This window comes from Tamandua tetradactyla, chromosome 1 (genome assembly GCF_023851605.1).
Source record: "Tamandua tetradactyla isolate mTamTet1 chromosome 1, mTamTet1.pri, whole genome shotgun sequence".
Classification (NCBI taxonomy): domain Eukaryota; kingdom Metazoa; phylum Chordata; class Mammalia; order Pilosa; family Myrmecophagidae; genus Tamandua; species Tamandua tetradactyla.
In genome coordinates, this window is record NC_135327.1 from 107,829,054 (window position 1) to 107,842,468 (window position 13,415).

At 37.3% G+C, this 13,415-nt stretch overlaps 1 protein-coding gene across 1 annotated transcript in view; it reads left to right on the top strand.

Annotated features, from left to right (window-relative positions):
* CRPPA (CDP-L-ribitol pyrophosphorylase A) overlaps positions 1 to 13,415 on the top strand; it is a 368,112-nt gene that overhangs the window by 6,429 nt on the left and 348,268 nt on the right. The window contains exon 2 of the mRNA XM_077157926.1: positions 9,324 to 9,600. Within this exon, the coding sequence (XP_077014041.1) occupies positions 9,324 to 9,600 (277 nt within the window). The remainder of the gene's footprint in view (positions 1 to 9,323; positions 9,601 to 13,415) is intronic.

Sequence of the window (13,415 nt, forward strand, 5' to 3'; positions counted from 1 at the left end):
TCAACCTCGGGGAACATTGAGGAGACCACTTTTTTCTTGGCTCCACTCTCTCCAGGCATTGGGACCACATCTGGGCTCTCTGTCATTTCCGGGGCACACGCTCAACCCCTCCAGGTGGTGGCAGCCAGGCTCTCGCCAGTCCTCCAAGGAGCATGCTGTACCTTCTCCAAGGCCTGAGGCTACACAACTCTTCCACTGCAACAAGGTGGGAGATTCATCCTTGCCCTTTAGGGTAAACTCACCCTCTCCATGTATACAGGTGGGTTCACTCTCCTAGCTGAGGTTTTTGGCTTCAGACCTGTGCTTCCATGGTTCTCACTCTGCAAACTCCAATTTGTCCCTTTTGTGTCCCCTTTGTCCAGATTGGCAGTGGTTCTGTTTATACCAACAGTCTCTTCAAGCACTCCAGGACTTCTCCATTATTCTCTTCACAGTTCCTCAAAAATCTTCCCCTTATCCATTTAAAAAGCCATTCCAACATATTTGGTATTTGCAAACTGCAGCAGCACACTGCTCTCCCGTACTAAATCTGTTCTAGTTTGCTGGCTGCCAGAATGCAACACACCAGAGACAGATTGGCTTTTAATAAAAGGGGATTTATTTCATTAGTTCTTCAGAGGAAAGGCAGCTGGCTTTCAACTGAGGTTCTTTCTTATGCGGAAAGGTACAGGGTGATCTCTGCTGGCCTTCTCTCCAGGCCTCTGGGTTCCAGCAACTTTCCCTGGGGTGATTTCTTTCTGCACCTCCAAAGGCCTCGGCTGAGCTGTGAGTGCTGAGATGAGGTATGCTGAGCTGCTTGGGCTGTGCTATGTTGAGCTCTCTCATTTAAGCACCAGCCAATTAAATCAAACATCATTCATTGCAACAGGCACGCCTCTTAGCCAACTGCAGATATAATGAGCAACAGATGAGGTTCATGTATCATTGGCTCATGTCCACAGCAACAGAACTAGGTACCTTCACCTGGCCAAGTTGACAACTTCATGGACCAGCATAAGGAGACTAGAGAATCAGGAACTATCCCTTTTTAAGTTTTTTTTTTTAAATTTTTTATTGTGAAATATAAGAGATGTACAAAACAATAAATTTCCAAGTACACTTTTTTTAACAAGTAGTTATAGGACAGATTTTAAAGTTTAGTATCAGTTACAGTTCCACAGTTTTTCACTTTTTCTTCTAGCTAATTCAAGACACTGGAGACCAACAGAAATATCTGTATAATGATTCAGTAGTCATACTCATTTGTTAAATCCTATCTTCTCTGTTATATTCCTCCTTCTTTTCAAATAACATATACATATATAAAAGCAATAAATGTCAAACTACATCACAATAATTAGTTGTAGAACAGATTTCAAGAGTTTAGTTATGGGTTACAATTCCACAATTTTAGGTTTTTATTTCTAGCTGCTCTAAGATACTGGAGACTAAAGAAATATCAGTATGATGATTCAGCACTTGTGCTCATTTGTCAAGCCTGACCTCTGTATTACTCCACCATGACCTTTGATTGTTCTCCCAGTCTTTAGGGGAATTTTGGCTATGCCCATTCTAACTTTTCATGTTGGTAGGGGCTGTCAATAATATGGAATAGGGGGATGGAACTAGTTGATGTTCTGGAAGGGCTGGCTCCTTTTGCATTTTAGGACGTATCTGATCCAAGGACCCATTTGGAGGTTGTAGGATTCTGGAAAGTTACCCTAGTCCATGGAACTTTTGTGGAATCTTATATAATGCCCTAGGTATTCTTTAGGATTGTCAGGAATGGTTTTGGTTGGGGTTTGGCAAGTTACAATAGGTAGCAGTATCTAACTGAAGCATATGTAAGAATGATCTCCAGTGTAGCCTCTCGACTCTATTTGAACTCTCTCAGCCACTGATACCTTATTTGTTACACTCCTTTTCTCCCTTTTGGTCAGGGTGGTAGTGTTGATCCCATGGTGCCAGGGCCAGACTCATCCCTGGGTGTTATCTCCCACACTGCCAGGGAGACTTTCAACCCTGTATGTCATGTCCCATGTAGGGGGGAGGGCAATGGTTTCACTTGCAGAGTTGAGCTTAAAGAGAGAAATACTACATCTGAGCAACCAAGGAGGTACTCCAGAGGTGACTCTTAAGCATACCTATAGGTAGGCTGAAGTTCTCTACTACATACATAAGCTTCATGCTTCACAAGAACAAGCCTCGAGATCAAAGACTTGGCCTATTGATTTGGGTGTTCCTAATATTTGGCACAGTATCTGAGTGTTTCCCTAATGGTAAAGTTTAATAGTTCCAGATTTTTTCTCCCATCCCTCAAGGGGCTTTGCCAATACTTTTTAATTATCTGCCTAATATACTCCGGGATGTATCCAGGCATGATATTAAGTATACAGGATTACAGGCCCTCATTCCGATTCTGGGTTCCCTGTATTTGGATTGTTTAAATGATCTATCCAGACAGGTTGGCAGCTCCATATTTTGCTACTAAAATATCAGGGTGGGAATGGAGATATGGCATTCTACAAATTGTGGCCAAAGTGTAATTCAGAGGCCAGATTTCCATGAAGGCTGTGATGGAAGGGAGCAGCTGTCATAGCCTTCAGGGCCAAACTTCTTCAGCCTGGCTAAGGACACTTTAGAGGTATTAGTATGGCTTGCATGTCCATCTGTTCTTTAATGTTCTGTTTTCAGCATATCTTATTAAACTGATCCGAGTATTCCTGTTAGCAGTAGTTATGCTACTCTGAAAAAATAACATCTGAGATATATTTCTTCCTCAAAATGTCTGTAGATGTAATGAGGCTTAGGGGTAGCTTTGTATTTGCCTGTGGAATGTGCTAGGAAGGAAACACTCAGGACAACCTGATAGAATCGTGTTGAGCTACAGGAGTTAATGGACTTAGCTGCAGTGAAAGAGGTAGACCAGATGAATTTATTCAGCAAATATTTGTTCATTAGGTACTGTGTGAGGTACTTAAGGTCTTTTTCCATCCATGATTCTATATTGCTTAATTTTGATACTGTGAATGTCTTTGAATTCTATGACTAGAAAAGAATTTGAGTAAGTCATTTGAAATATAAACGGTACTTATAGAGGTTTGTGGATATTAGAGTATTCTGGGTTGCTGAACAAAATAGAATGATGAGTCTGTTATCTTTTGTGAGTGGTCTAAAAACAGTTTCCAAACTTTTTTTTTTTATTGTAACCTGTGATAAGAGATATTTGAAAGAAAATTTCATGAAAACAATGCTATCCTTCTTACGTGCTATGTATTCTAATTTTTGTGTTCAGTTTATTTCTATTTCATTTACTAAAAACTCTTGATATAAACTTACTAAACTGATTTAATGGCATATTAATGAACTCTGAAATCTTCAGTTTGAGAAGCAATTGCAGTTTGAGAAACACTGGTTTAAATCACTGGTTTCACTTAGAGCCACATACAGTTTTTTAAAATCATCTAAGGTCGCAGGTATTATTTGCATCTACCTAGACTGCTCTCTATTTTATAGAGTGTAGAAAATTGTTTTATAGCTATTTTAAGGCATATCAGTAATACTGGGATTTACCTTTGGGGGTTCATTCATTAATTCATACAACAAATATTTGAATGGCTGTTCTGTGCCAAACAATATCCAATCATCTTTCTTCCTCTTAATTCTTCTGTATTTTAGGATTTCATTCAATGTATATTTTCATTAGAAATAGCAGCATTATAGCTTTAAAATTTGTTTTTAAGTGACTTTTTTCTGATGAAATATACTATTAAAAGGGACAAGTGAATAATTTAGGGTAAAAATTAATCTCCTGCATTAGTGATTTAGTTGGGCATTTACTGTGGAAATTCATGAAGAACACCCAAATGAGAATAAGCAAAGACTATTTATTCAGTGCTTTCTATAACAAGGGGGTCAGTTACCATCACTTGCCTTTGGCAGAGACTCAAGGCTGGCAGAGGAGGAGGAGTGCTTTATTAAGGAAGACTTCTGGTATTCTCTATTTGGAGGCTGTTGGCCTGGAGAAACTGGAGGTGGGCCAATTAGAAGGGGGAACATTCTGTCATTGGTTAGGGGATCATATTTGGCTCTCTTTGATTGGTCCTAAATTACAAGTGTTAAAAACTGAGAGAAGCAGTCAGTTATTGATTCAGCCCAGGCTATTTTAAGCAAATTGTTACAGGGATTGTAGTTTAGATGCCTGTACTGGTGGTTGTAGATAATAGTTTGGTTTTCTGGAATGGTTGCTTAGATTGTGGGTCAGAGTTCTAGTTTTATATGTTGTTGGCCCTTGTCTGTTTTTTTTTTTTTTTTTTTAATTCAGTCTCTCGGTACTTATGACTTCTCTATTGAAAACTGAATGTGATATCAAATTAATATACAGCTGAATATTTTTTACAAGTAACCGTTCCTCTTAAATTGATGTGATGGTTAGATATTGCAGGCAAAATGCTCTACACAGTTCATGACACCTAACAAACATTCCATACATGTTAACTGTTGTTTCACCTGCTATTATTAAAAGCTTTTAAATACTGGGTCCTGGAGTGTAGTCTTTGTTTTCTATGAATTGGCAGCCTAGTAGGGGAAATGGAAAATTAAACAGTGTGATGATTGATGAGACAGAATACTATGGAATAGAAAGCAGGGATGTGGCACAAAGAATGGCGGTCAGGAAAAGCTTCCTGGAAGAGGCCACAGGTGAACTGAGAGCTGAAGAACAAATAGTATTTAGCCAGGAGTAAGTGGGGATAGGGAAAGAGATAAAGTTGGGACTGTGTTAAATGACAAAGAAAGCAGCATATGCAAAGTGATGCACTTTGCTAGTAGGCTGAGATTAGGTCTTGAAGGAGTTTGTTCTAGAGTTTACAGCATATGCCATTACATTTGCACTTGAGGAAGACCATATGGAAGTGGTGAAAATGGATTGTGTAGGGGTAAAATGTGAAGCAGGAGACTAGATAATTGTCTGGTATAATCATTTAGGGCCAGAGGACTGCCTGGATTATTGCCATGGCAGTGGAGACAAAACATGGGGGAAAACCCACATTTAGGAGGGCCTGAAGAACTGCCACTTGTTACTTACTAAGGACTTTGCTTAAGTATAGTGCTGTAAATTCTACCAACTGTTAAATTTGCAATGAAAGAGTTGGGGGATGGTGGCCTACAAAACAAAGAGCAGCTCACATTCCATTTAATTCCAGAATCCTTTTTATTGCCTGTAAAGATTACTACATATTTTGTTATTTGGAATTCTGTGAGTATTATTGCATTGTTTTTGTTTGCTTGTGATTGAAGTCCCCAGGGGTTGGATAAAACATAAAAGTAATTCTGGCCTTCAAGGGGTCTTAGAATTTAGACATAGGAATAAAGAAATAAAGAAATAAAAATAAAGAAATAAAACTGCCAACAAAACCACACTGCATAGGGGAAGCTATTTTCATTAAAATTTTTTTTCTCATTGTTAGTCATTAATGAGTAGCTAACTAGCTATGAGGAGAGCTTCTTTTGTTGTCATATTCCTTGAGGCTATGCTTTGTTGTGAAATGTTACACTGCTCCTGGTAGGTGAGATGGACCATGGTCATTTATTCATTCAACAGATATTTATTGAGCACCTACTAGGTATTAGGTGTAAAGCAATAGACAGAGTACACATTGTCCTTGCTATCATGGAGCCTACAATTTAGATGAAATAAAGTAGAACAATGAATTTTCATGACGGAAAAGGGTAAAAATATGCTTTCTATTTCATGTCCTTTAGTAATTAAGATGATGATGTAGAAAAATAAAGTATAATGTATTTATATATTCAGCTATCTTTCTGATTTGTTTCCCATGTTATATAGGAGTCTGTCTATAGGTGGTTAAGAACATGGACACCAGAACTAAACTGCCTGGATTTAAGTCCCAGCTTTGTCACTTATGAGCTGTAAAACCCTGGGAAACCATTTTGTGCCTCAGTTTTCCTACATATAAAAAGGGGTAATTGAATCAAATTCATGGTTTGTTGTGAGGATTATATGAGTTAGAAAATGAAAAATGTTTAAAACATAGTATGAGCTTAATTATTGTTACCTATTGCTACTTTATATATGTGGCACTTGGTTTATTTTGTGACTCTTTCCTACTGACTCATATAGATTATTTGCCTCTTTAATAATCTCGTAAATCCCATTTTAAAACTCCATCTGATAGACTACTGTTCTAGTTTGCTAGCTGCTGGAATGCAATATACCAGAAACAGAATGGCTTTTAAAAACGGGAATTTAATAAGTTGCTAGTTTATAGTTCTAAGGCTGAGAAAATGTCCCAATTAAAACAAGTGTATAGAAATGTCCAATCAAAGGCATCCAGGGAAAGATACCTTGGTTCAAGAAGGCCAATGAAGCTCAGGGTTTCTCTCTCAAGTGAGAAGTCACATAGTGAACACAGTCAGGGCTTGTCTCTCAGCTGGAAGGGCACATGCGAACATGGTGTCATTTGCTAGCTCCTCTCCTGGCTTCTGGTTTCATGAAGCTCCCCGGGAGGCATTTTCCTTCTTCATCTCCAAATGTTACTGGCTCATGGATACTATGCTTTGTGGTGCTGCAGCATTCTCTGGTCTCTCTGAATCTCTCATTCTCCAAAATATTTCCTCTTTTATAGGACTCCAGTAAACTAATGAGTGTAGACACATCTCCCCTAATCCATTTGACAACCACTCTTGCTTAGGTTACATCTCCAGGGAGATGATCTAATTACATACAGTATTGAATAGGGATTATTCTGCCTCTACAAAATGGGATTTTGATTAAAACAAGGCTTTTCTAGGGTACATACATCCTTTCAAACCAGCACAGCTACCATCGTTGTTTTGTCAAGACTATATGCAGCAGCCTCCTACCTAATCTCTCTGTATCCTTACTTCCCTACCCAATCCATTCTCTACCTTATAGCCAGAATAAAATTTATATTCTTGTATTATTCCCCCACTGCTACTTTAACAAATTATCACAAACTTGGTAGTCTGAAACAACAAATATTTATTATCTTGAAGTTCTGTAGTCAGGAGTCCAGAATCAGTTTCATTGAGCTAAAATTAAGTGTTGCATTTCTTCTGGAGGTTCTAGAGGGGATTCCATTTCCTTGCCTTTTCTAGCTTCCAGAAGCTGTCCTCATTTCTTGGATTATGGACCTGGATCACTCTGACCTAAGCCCCCATCCTTACATTTCCTTCTCTCACCGTCTAGCCTCTCTGTTATAAAGACCACCATGATTTTGTTAGATCCACTTGGATAATCCAGGATACCTTTTCCATCTCAAGATCCTTAACATAATTATATCTGTACAATCCTTTTGCCAAATATAGTAACATATTTTTGGGTTTCAGGAATTTGGATGTGAACATCTTCTGGGGTCCATTATTTTCTACCTACCAGGGCTCTCATGTTGTCATAGAACAGTGCCTAGAACATGGTGAGGGTGGGGAGTAATTTTTTTTTTAATGGAAAGATAATTCTGTGCTTAAAGCCTTTTCTCTTGCTTCCAGTTGTTATTAGGGTTAAAGGCTAAGACCCCTATCATGGCTCGCCTAGTTCTCCAGTCTCTTCTTGGGCATCTCTCCCCTTTGTTCATAGATCTCCAGGTCCACTTCCTTCTAGGCCCTGAGGACCTTGCTGTGATTTCTCCTGGGACTATCCCTCTCTTCCTCCAAACCTCTTTGTCTGCTTACCTGCCACTCACCTCTTAGATCTCAGTGCAGACTCCACTTTCTTACTGAATGTCATCTTGGTCTGTTTCATGTTGGTTGGGTACTCCACATACATGCTCTCCTGGATCCTGCTTAAAATCGAAGGCAGTTTTCCTATAAAGTAGTTCTTGGTTTTGTTCACCAGTTTAGTATTTTGATAGTCACAAGCAGAATAGGGTGTTGACTTGTGATAAGGGTTTATTTAAAATAGTAGGTAGGAGATTAACTATCGACTGAAGAAACCAATTGTTAATTTTCATGTTTCAGTAAAGAAAGTAGATAGTACTTTTTTATTATTCAGTAGTTTTCAGGTCGGTCTTCCATCTCTTGAAAAATGTGTTCAAGCAATTGAAACACAGGGAGCCCAAAATAAGAAAGAAGCCCTTTAATCCTATATAGCCTAATGCAATGCCTGGATACATCCTAGAGTATACTAAGCAGATAATCAAAAAGTATTGGCAAAGTCCCTTGAGGGATGGAAGAAAAAAATGTGGAACTACTAAACTTTACCATCAGGAAATCTGATACTGTGTCAAACTTTAGGGAAACTCAAATCAATAGGCCACGCCCTTGATCTTGAGGCTTACTCTTGTGAGGCTTATGTAGGTAGCTGAGAAGCTTAGCCTACCTATTGGTATGCCAAAGAGTTACTTCTGGAGGACCTCTTTTGATGCTCAGATGTGGCCTTACTCTCTCTTAGCCCAATTCTGCAAGTGAAATCATTGCCCTCCCCTGTACATGGGACATGACAGGTGTGAGAATCTCCCTGGTGGCATGGGAGATGACTCCCAGGAATCAATCCGGTCCTGGCACCATGGGATCAATTATTCTATTCTGACCAAAAGGGGGAAAATAAGTGTAACTAATAAAGTATCAGTGGCAGAGAGAGTTCAAATATAGTTAAGAGGCTACTCTGGAGGTTGCTCTTACATAAGCTTCGATTAGACCTTGCTACCTATCATAAACCTGCCAAACCCCAACTAGGACCATTCCAGCCAATCCTAAAGAACACCTAGGGCAATATATAAGATTCCACAAGGGTTCCATGCACTAGAGTACTTTCCAGAAACCTACAACCTCCAGATGGGTCCCTGGATCAGATAAGTCCTGAAACTAGAGGCTCCAGCCTCTCCAGAACATCAGATTGTTCCATCTCACTATCCCATATTAGTGACAGCCCCTTCCAACAATTAGCTTTTGGAATTCAAAAGTGCTTTGAGTTATTCCTATTCCATTAAGGAAAATTACTTTAAAAAATTACTTTTAAAAATCATATTCCTATTATATTCTTGCAATCTCCTGATTAGTGTTCTCATTGTTCAAATTTAACTTTTAAATCAGAAATATTTGGGATATATATATTGAAATGCTCAATCAATCTATACATAGAGTGTGAAGAGCATCTACATCTATATATAGGGTGAAATACTGTTTTTTAATTTTTTCATCAGCTGGAACCCTAAAGCATAAAACTTATTTAGTTATAATTTTTAGTGTCTAGCTCCCTATGTAGATATACTGGTATTTACTAGAAATTCAGTTTTTTATTAGCTTAACTTTATATGTTGTCTGTGATTCAATTTATATGAAATGTATATATATTTTCCTTTTAGAGTATGTTGGATAAAGAACATTGTTGTGGCAGTAACTGAAGAGAACATGGAAGCAATGGAGGGTATTATCCAGAGGTACCAGCATAAAGACATCTCACTAGTTGAAGCTGGAGTAACCCGCCATAGGTCAATTTTCAATGGACTAAAAGCACTTGCAGGAGATAAGCCCAACTCTAAGCTCTCTAAGCCAGAAGTAGTGATTATCCATGATGCTGTAAGACCATTTGTTGAGGAAGATGACCTCCTTAAAGTTGTCACAGCTGCTAAAGAGCATGGGGTAAGTGTTTATACGTCTAAGAATGGTTAAAATAAATACTATTCATTTGCTGAATTTTTATGGATTTTTATTTAAAAGTCAAATTACTTAAAATAGGCATTATAATTTGTTTTAGGAAGTATCTAGTATTATAGATTGTGAAACTGTTCTGAAATATGTCTTTTGCTTTAGTCATTTATTGTAATATAATATGAGCTATTTGGAGAAGAATATAGTAATGATATCATCAGAATATTTTTATGAATGGAACCTTAATTAGTAAAATTAAATATGTAATATTTCAGTTTGCTACAGCTGCCAGAATGTGATATACCAAAAGTGGGATGGCTTTTGCAGTAGGGATTTATTACTTCACAAATTTACAGTTCTAAGCCATGAAAATGTCCGTATTAAGACATCAAGAGGAGGATACCATCTCTGAGGAGAGGCTGCTGGCATCTGGGGTTCCTCTGTTCCATGAGAAGGCATGAGGCTGGCATGTGCTGCTTCTTTGCTCCTGGGTTCTTTTGCTTTCAGCTTTTGATTCCAGTGGCTTTCTTTCTGAGCATGAGTGGGTCTTCTGTTAGCATGTCCAGGACATTTCTCTCTAAGCTCTCTCTTTCTGTGTTTCTGTCTTTTATCCTCTCATAAAAAGCTTCAATAAAGGATTAAGACCTACCTTGAATTGGGTAGATCACATTGCAATTTAATCAACCTATCCAAACGATGCCATCCACAATATGTGTGCACCCACAGGAATGGATTAAAAGAGAATGGCCTTTTCTGGGGTACGTAACAGCTTCAAACCAGCACATGCAGTTATCCGAACATTGTCTAAGTGATATCTCCGAAGTCACTTTGTGGTCACATTTTGTGTTGTGAATTTTCAGAGGTGTTTTATTTACTAGTGCGAACAACCATAAAATATTTTGGCATACCTTATAGTGAATCACCTTGAGAGGACAACAAAATAAACATAGGATTAAAAAACACCTATTGTACCTTCTTGAATGTGATTTTTTTTATATTACCAGGTAAAATTCTATAAATAACATAATAGATACTAGTTTGCAATTTAAAATTTAGATTTAGTGAGAAAAACTTATTGCATTGGGTGGTATAGTATAATATAAATGGGTTGTAGAATGACAGAACTAGGCCGATATCAGTTTTTATAAATACTAATGGCATGGTGTTTTCCATTTCCTCAACCTCTTTTGGCTTATTTTCCTTAATTGTATAAATATATAAACCAGTATTTACTTTATAAGGTTTTTAAGATTGGAAATTATGAATGTTAACTATGTAGTAGAATGTTAAGTATATTAAAACACCTAAACAAAATAATTCCCCTTAAGGATTTCAGGGCAATGGAAGGAGCCATCTAAACCTTCCTAGCCATCTGGGTTACCAGAAAGCTATAAATATCCATCTGGGAAAGGTAGCCTATGATTTTTCTATAATTATCCATGTGGATTTGGATTTTCATAGTCTGGAAATTGTCACTTTGTTTACATATGACTTCTAAATGGTCTTTTTATGTAGTGAAAATAGTGATCCAGGAATCATTAGTGATTATCAAACCTTTCTCCTGGCTCTTGTACTTCTGTGACTATTGGCTTTTTTCTCTTCTCTTGGTTCCTCAGTTGTGGTAGAGGTAGAGCCATCTGTTACAGGGTAGAGAAAAGGAATGAAGGAGCAAAAGCTTGATAACTTGTGGGAATTTGAGTAGAATTTTACAAAATTGAAAGAATTCCTAGAGGAAACTGTAATTTGGGTAGATATTTGGAAATCCTAATACATAATATATTACCCCCCAAATTGTGACTATTTGTCCATGTTAACTTTTGGGAAACTCTATCACTCAAACTCACTATATGTTCTAGTTTGCTAGCTGTTAAAATGCAATATAACAGAAATGGAATGGCTTATAAAAAAGGGAATTTAATAAGTTGCTAATTTATAGTTCTAAAGCCGAGAAAATATCCCAATTAAACCAAGTCTATAAAAATATACAAATTAAGGCACCAACAAGAGGTTCCCTTCACTCAAGAAAGGCCGATGAAGTTCAGGGTTTCTCTGTCAACTGGAAGGCACCTACCTGGCAAACATGGAGACGTCCACTACCTTCTTTGGGCCTCTTCGTGAAGCTCCCATAAGGGCATATACCTTCTTCTTCTCCAAAGGTCTCTAGTGGCATGGGTTCCCTGCTGTTCTAAAGCTTCGCCAAAATGCTTCCTCTTTAAAGGATTCCAGTAAACTAATCAAGACCCACTTGGAATGAGTGAAGTCACATCTCCCTCTATTCAAGCATTCATACCCACAAGTGGGTGAGTCACATCTCTGTAGAGATAACCCAGTCAAGTTTCCAACCTATAGTACTGACTAGGATTAGAAGAAATGGTTGCTCCCAAAAGATTGATTAGGGTTAAAACATGGTTTTTCTAGGGTACATAAATCCTTTCAAACCAGCACACTATAGTAATCACAAATCCTTAAAATTTTTTGTTGTTGAGCATTATATTCAAGAGAGAGTATTTTCAAGAGATTGCCCATAAGTAATTTTTTTTTTGGTAGTATGTCTGAAAAGGCAAGAGAGGCTTTTCTCATACTCCACTTAATATTGCTAAGGATACCGTTTTCTTTTTACATGTGATTTAACAAAACATTAAAATGTACAGTATTTACTTATTGCTTTATTAATGTTTGTTACAGATTTGTGGGAATTCCTATATCTGATTTTTTAAAATGTTAATCAGAATATAATTTGTAGGATTCAATCATATTATGTATCTTAAAACTAACATAACATAAAATCTGTGAAACTTTCTGATTAGACTAAGAAACTGGTTCAAGCAAAATCTTGTTTTGACATAAATGTCAGAAATCTGGTCTCTTCAAGAAATATTGCTTTGTTTTTGATGGTGTTAAGTGATAATTTTCTTAAAGTAAAACATGAATTTCAGACGGATAGTAAATGAGCATATGTTAAAGATTTTATTTAACTGAATAATTAGGGAACCAGGCAGATGTTACAGTGGTTCAAAATTTAATGCAAGTATAGTTTCTTCATGACTCAGGTATAGCTTGAGGTAACATCTGAAAGCAGGGACATGAGCAGATATTTTCACACTGATATTTATAGTGGCATATTTACAATTGCTAAAAGAAGGAAGCAACCCAAGTGCCCATCAACAAATGAATAGATAAACAAAATGTAGTGTATACATATGATGGATTATTATTCAGCAGTTATAAGGAATGAAGTCCTAAAGCATGTGACAACATGGATGAACCTTGAGGACATTATGTTAAGTGAAATAAGTCAGACACGAAACGACAAATATTTTATGATCTCATTGATATGATCTATAATAATGATACGTAGACTCATAGACATAAAATATAGAAAATAGATTACCAGGATAAAGAATGAGACTACAGACTGGGGAGCATTTGCTTAATATGTGCAGAATGTTTAGAGTGAACTGAAACATTTGGAAATGGACAGACCTGGTGGTAGCATGGTACTGTGAGAATAATTAGCAGTGCTGAATGATGTGTGAGTGTAGTGGAAAGGGGAAGTTTAGAGTCATATATGTCACCGGAAGGAAAGTTGGGGGTTAAAACGTGGGAATGTGTAACACAATGAATATTGTGGTGCACAATGTCCATGATTAACTGTACAAATATAAAAAGTTCTTTCATGAACTGGAGGAGACGTATGACACTATTATAAGAAGTTAATAATAAGTACATTTTCCCTGTATACCCGTCTGTTGCAAACTATGGAGTATAGTTAATAGTAATATTTTAATACTCTTTCATCAACAGTA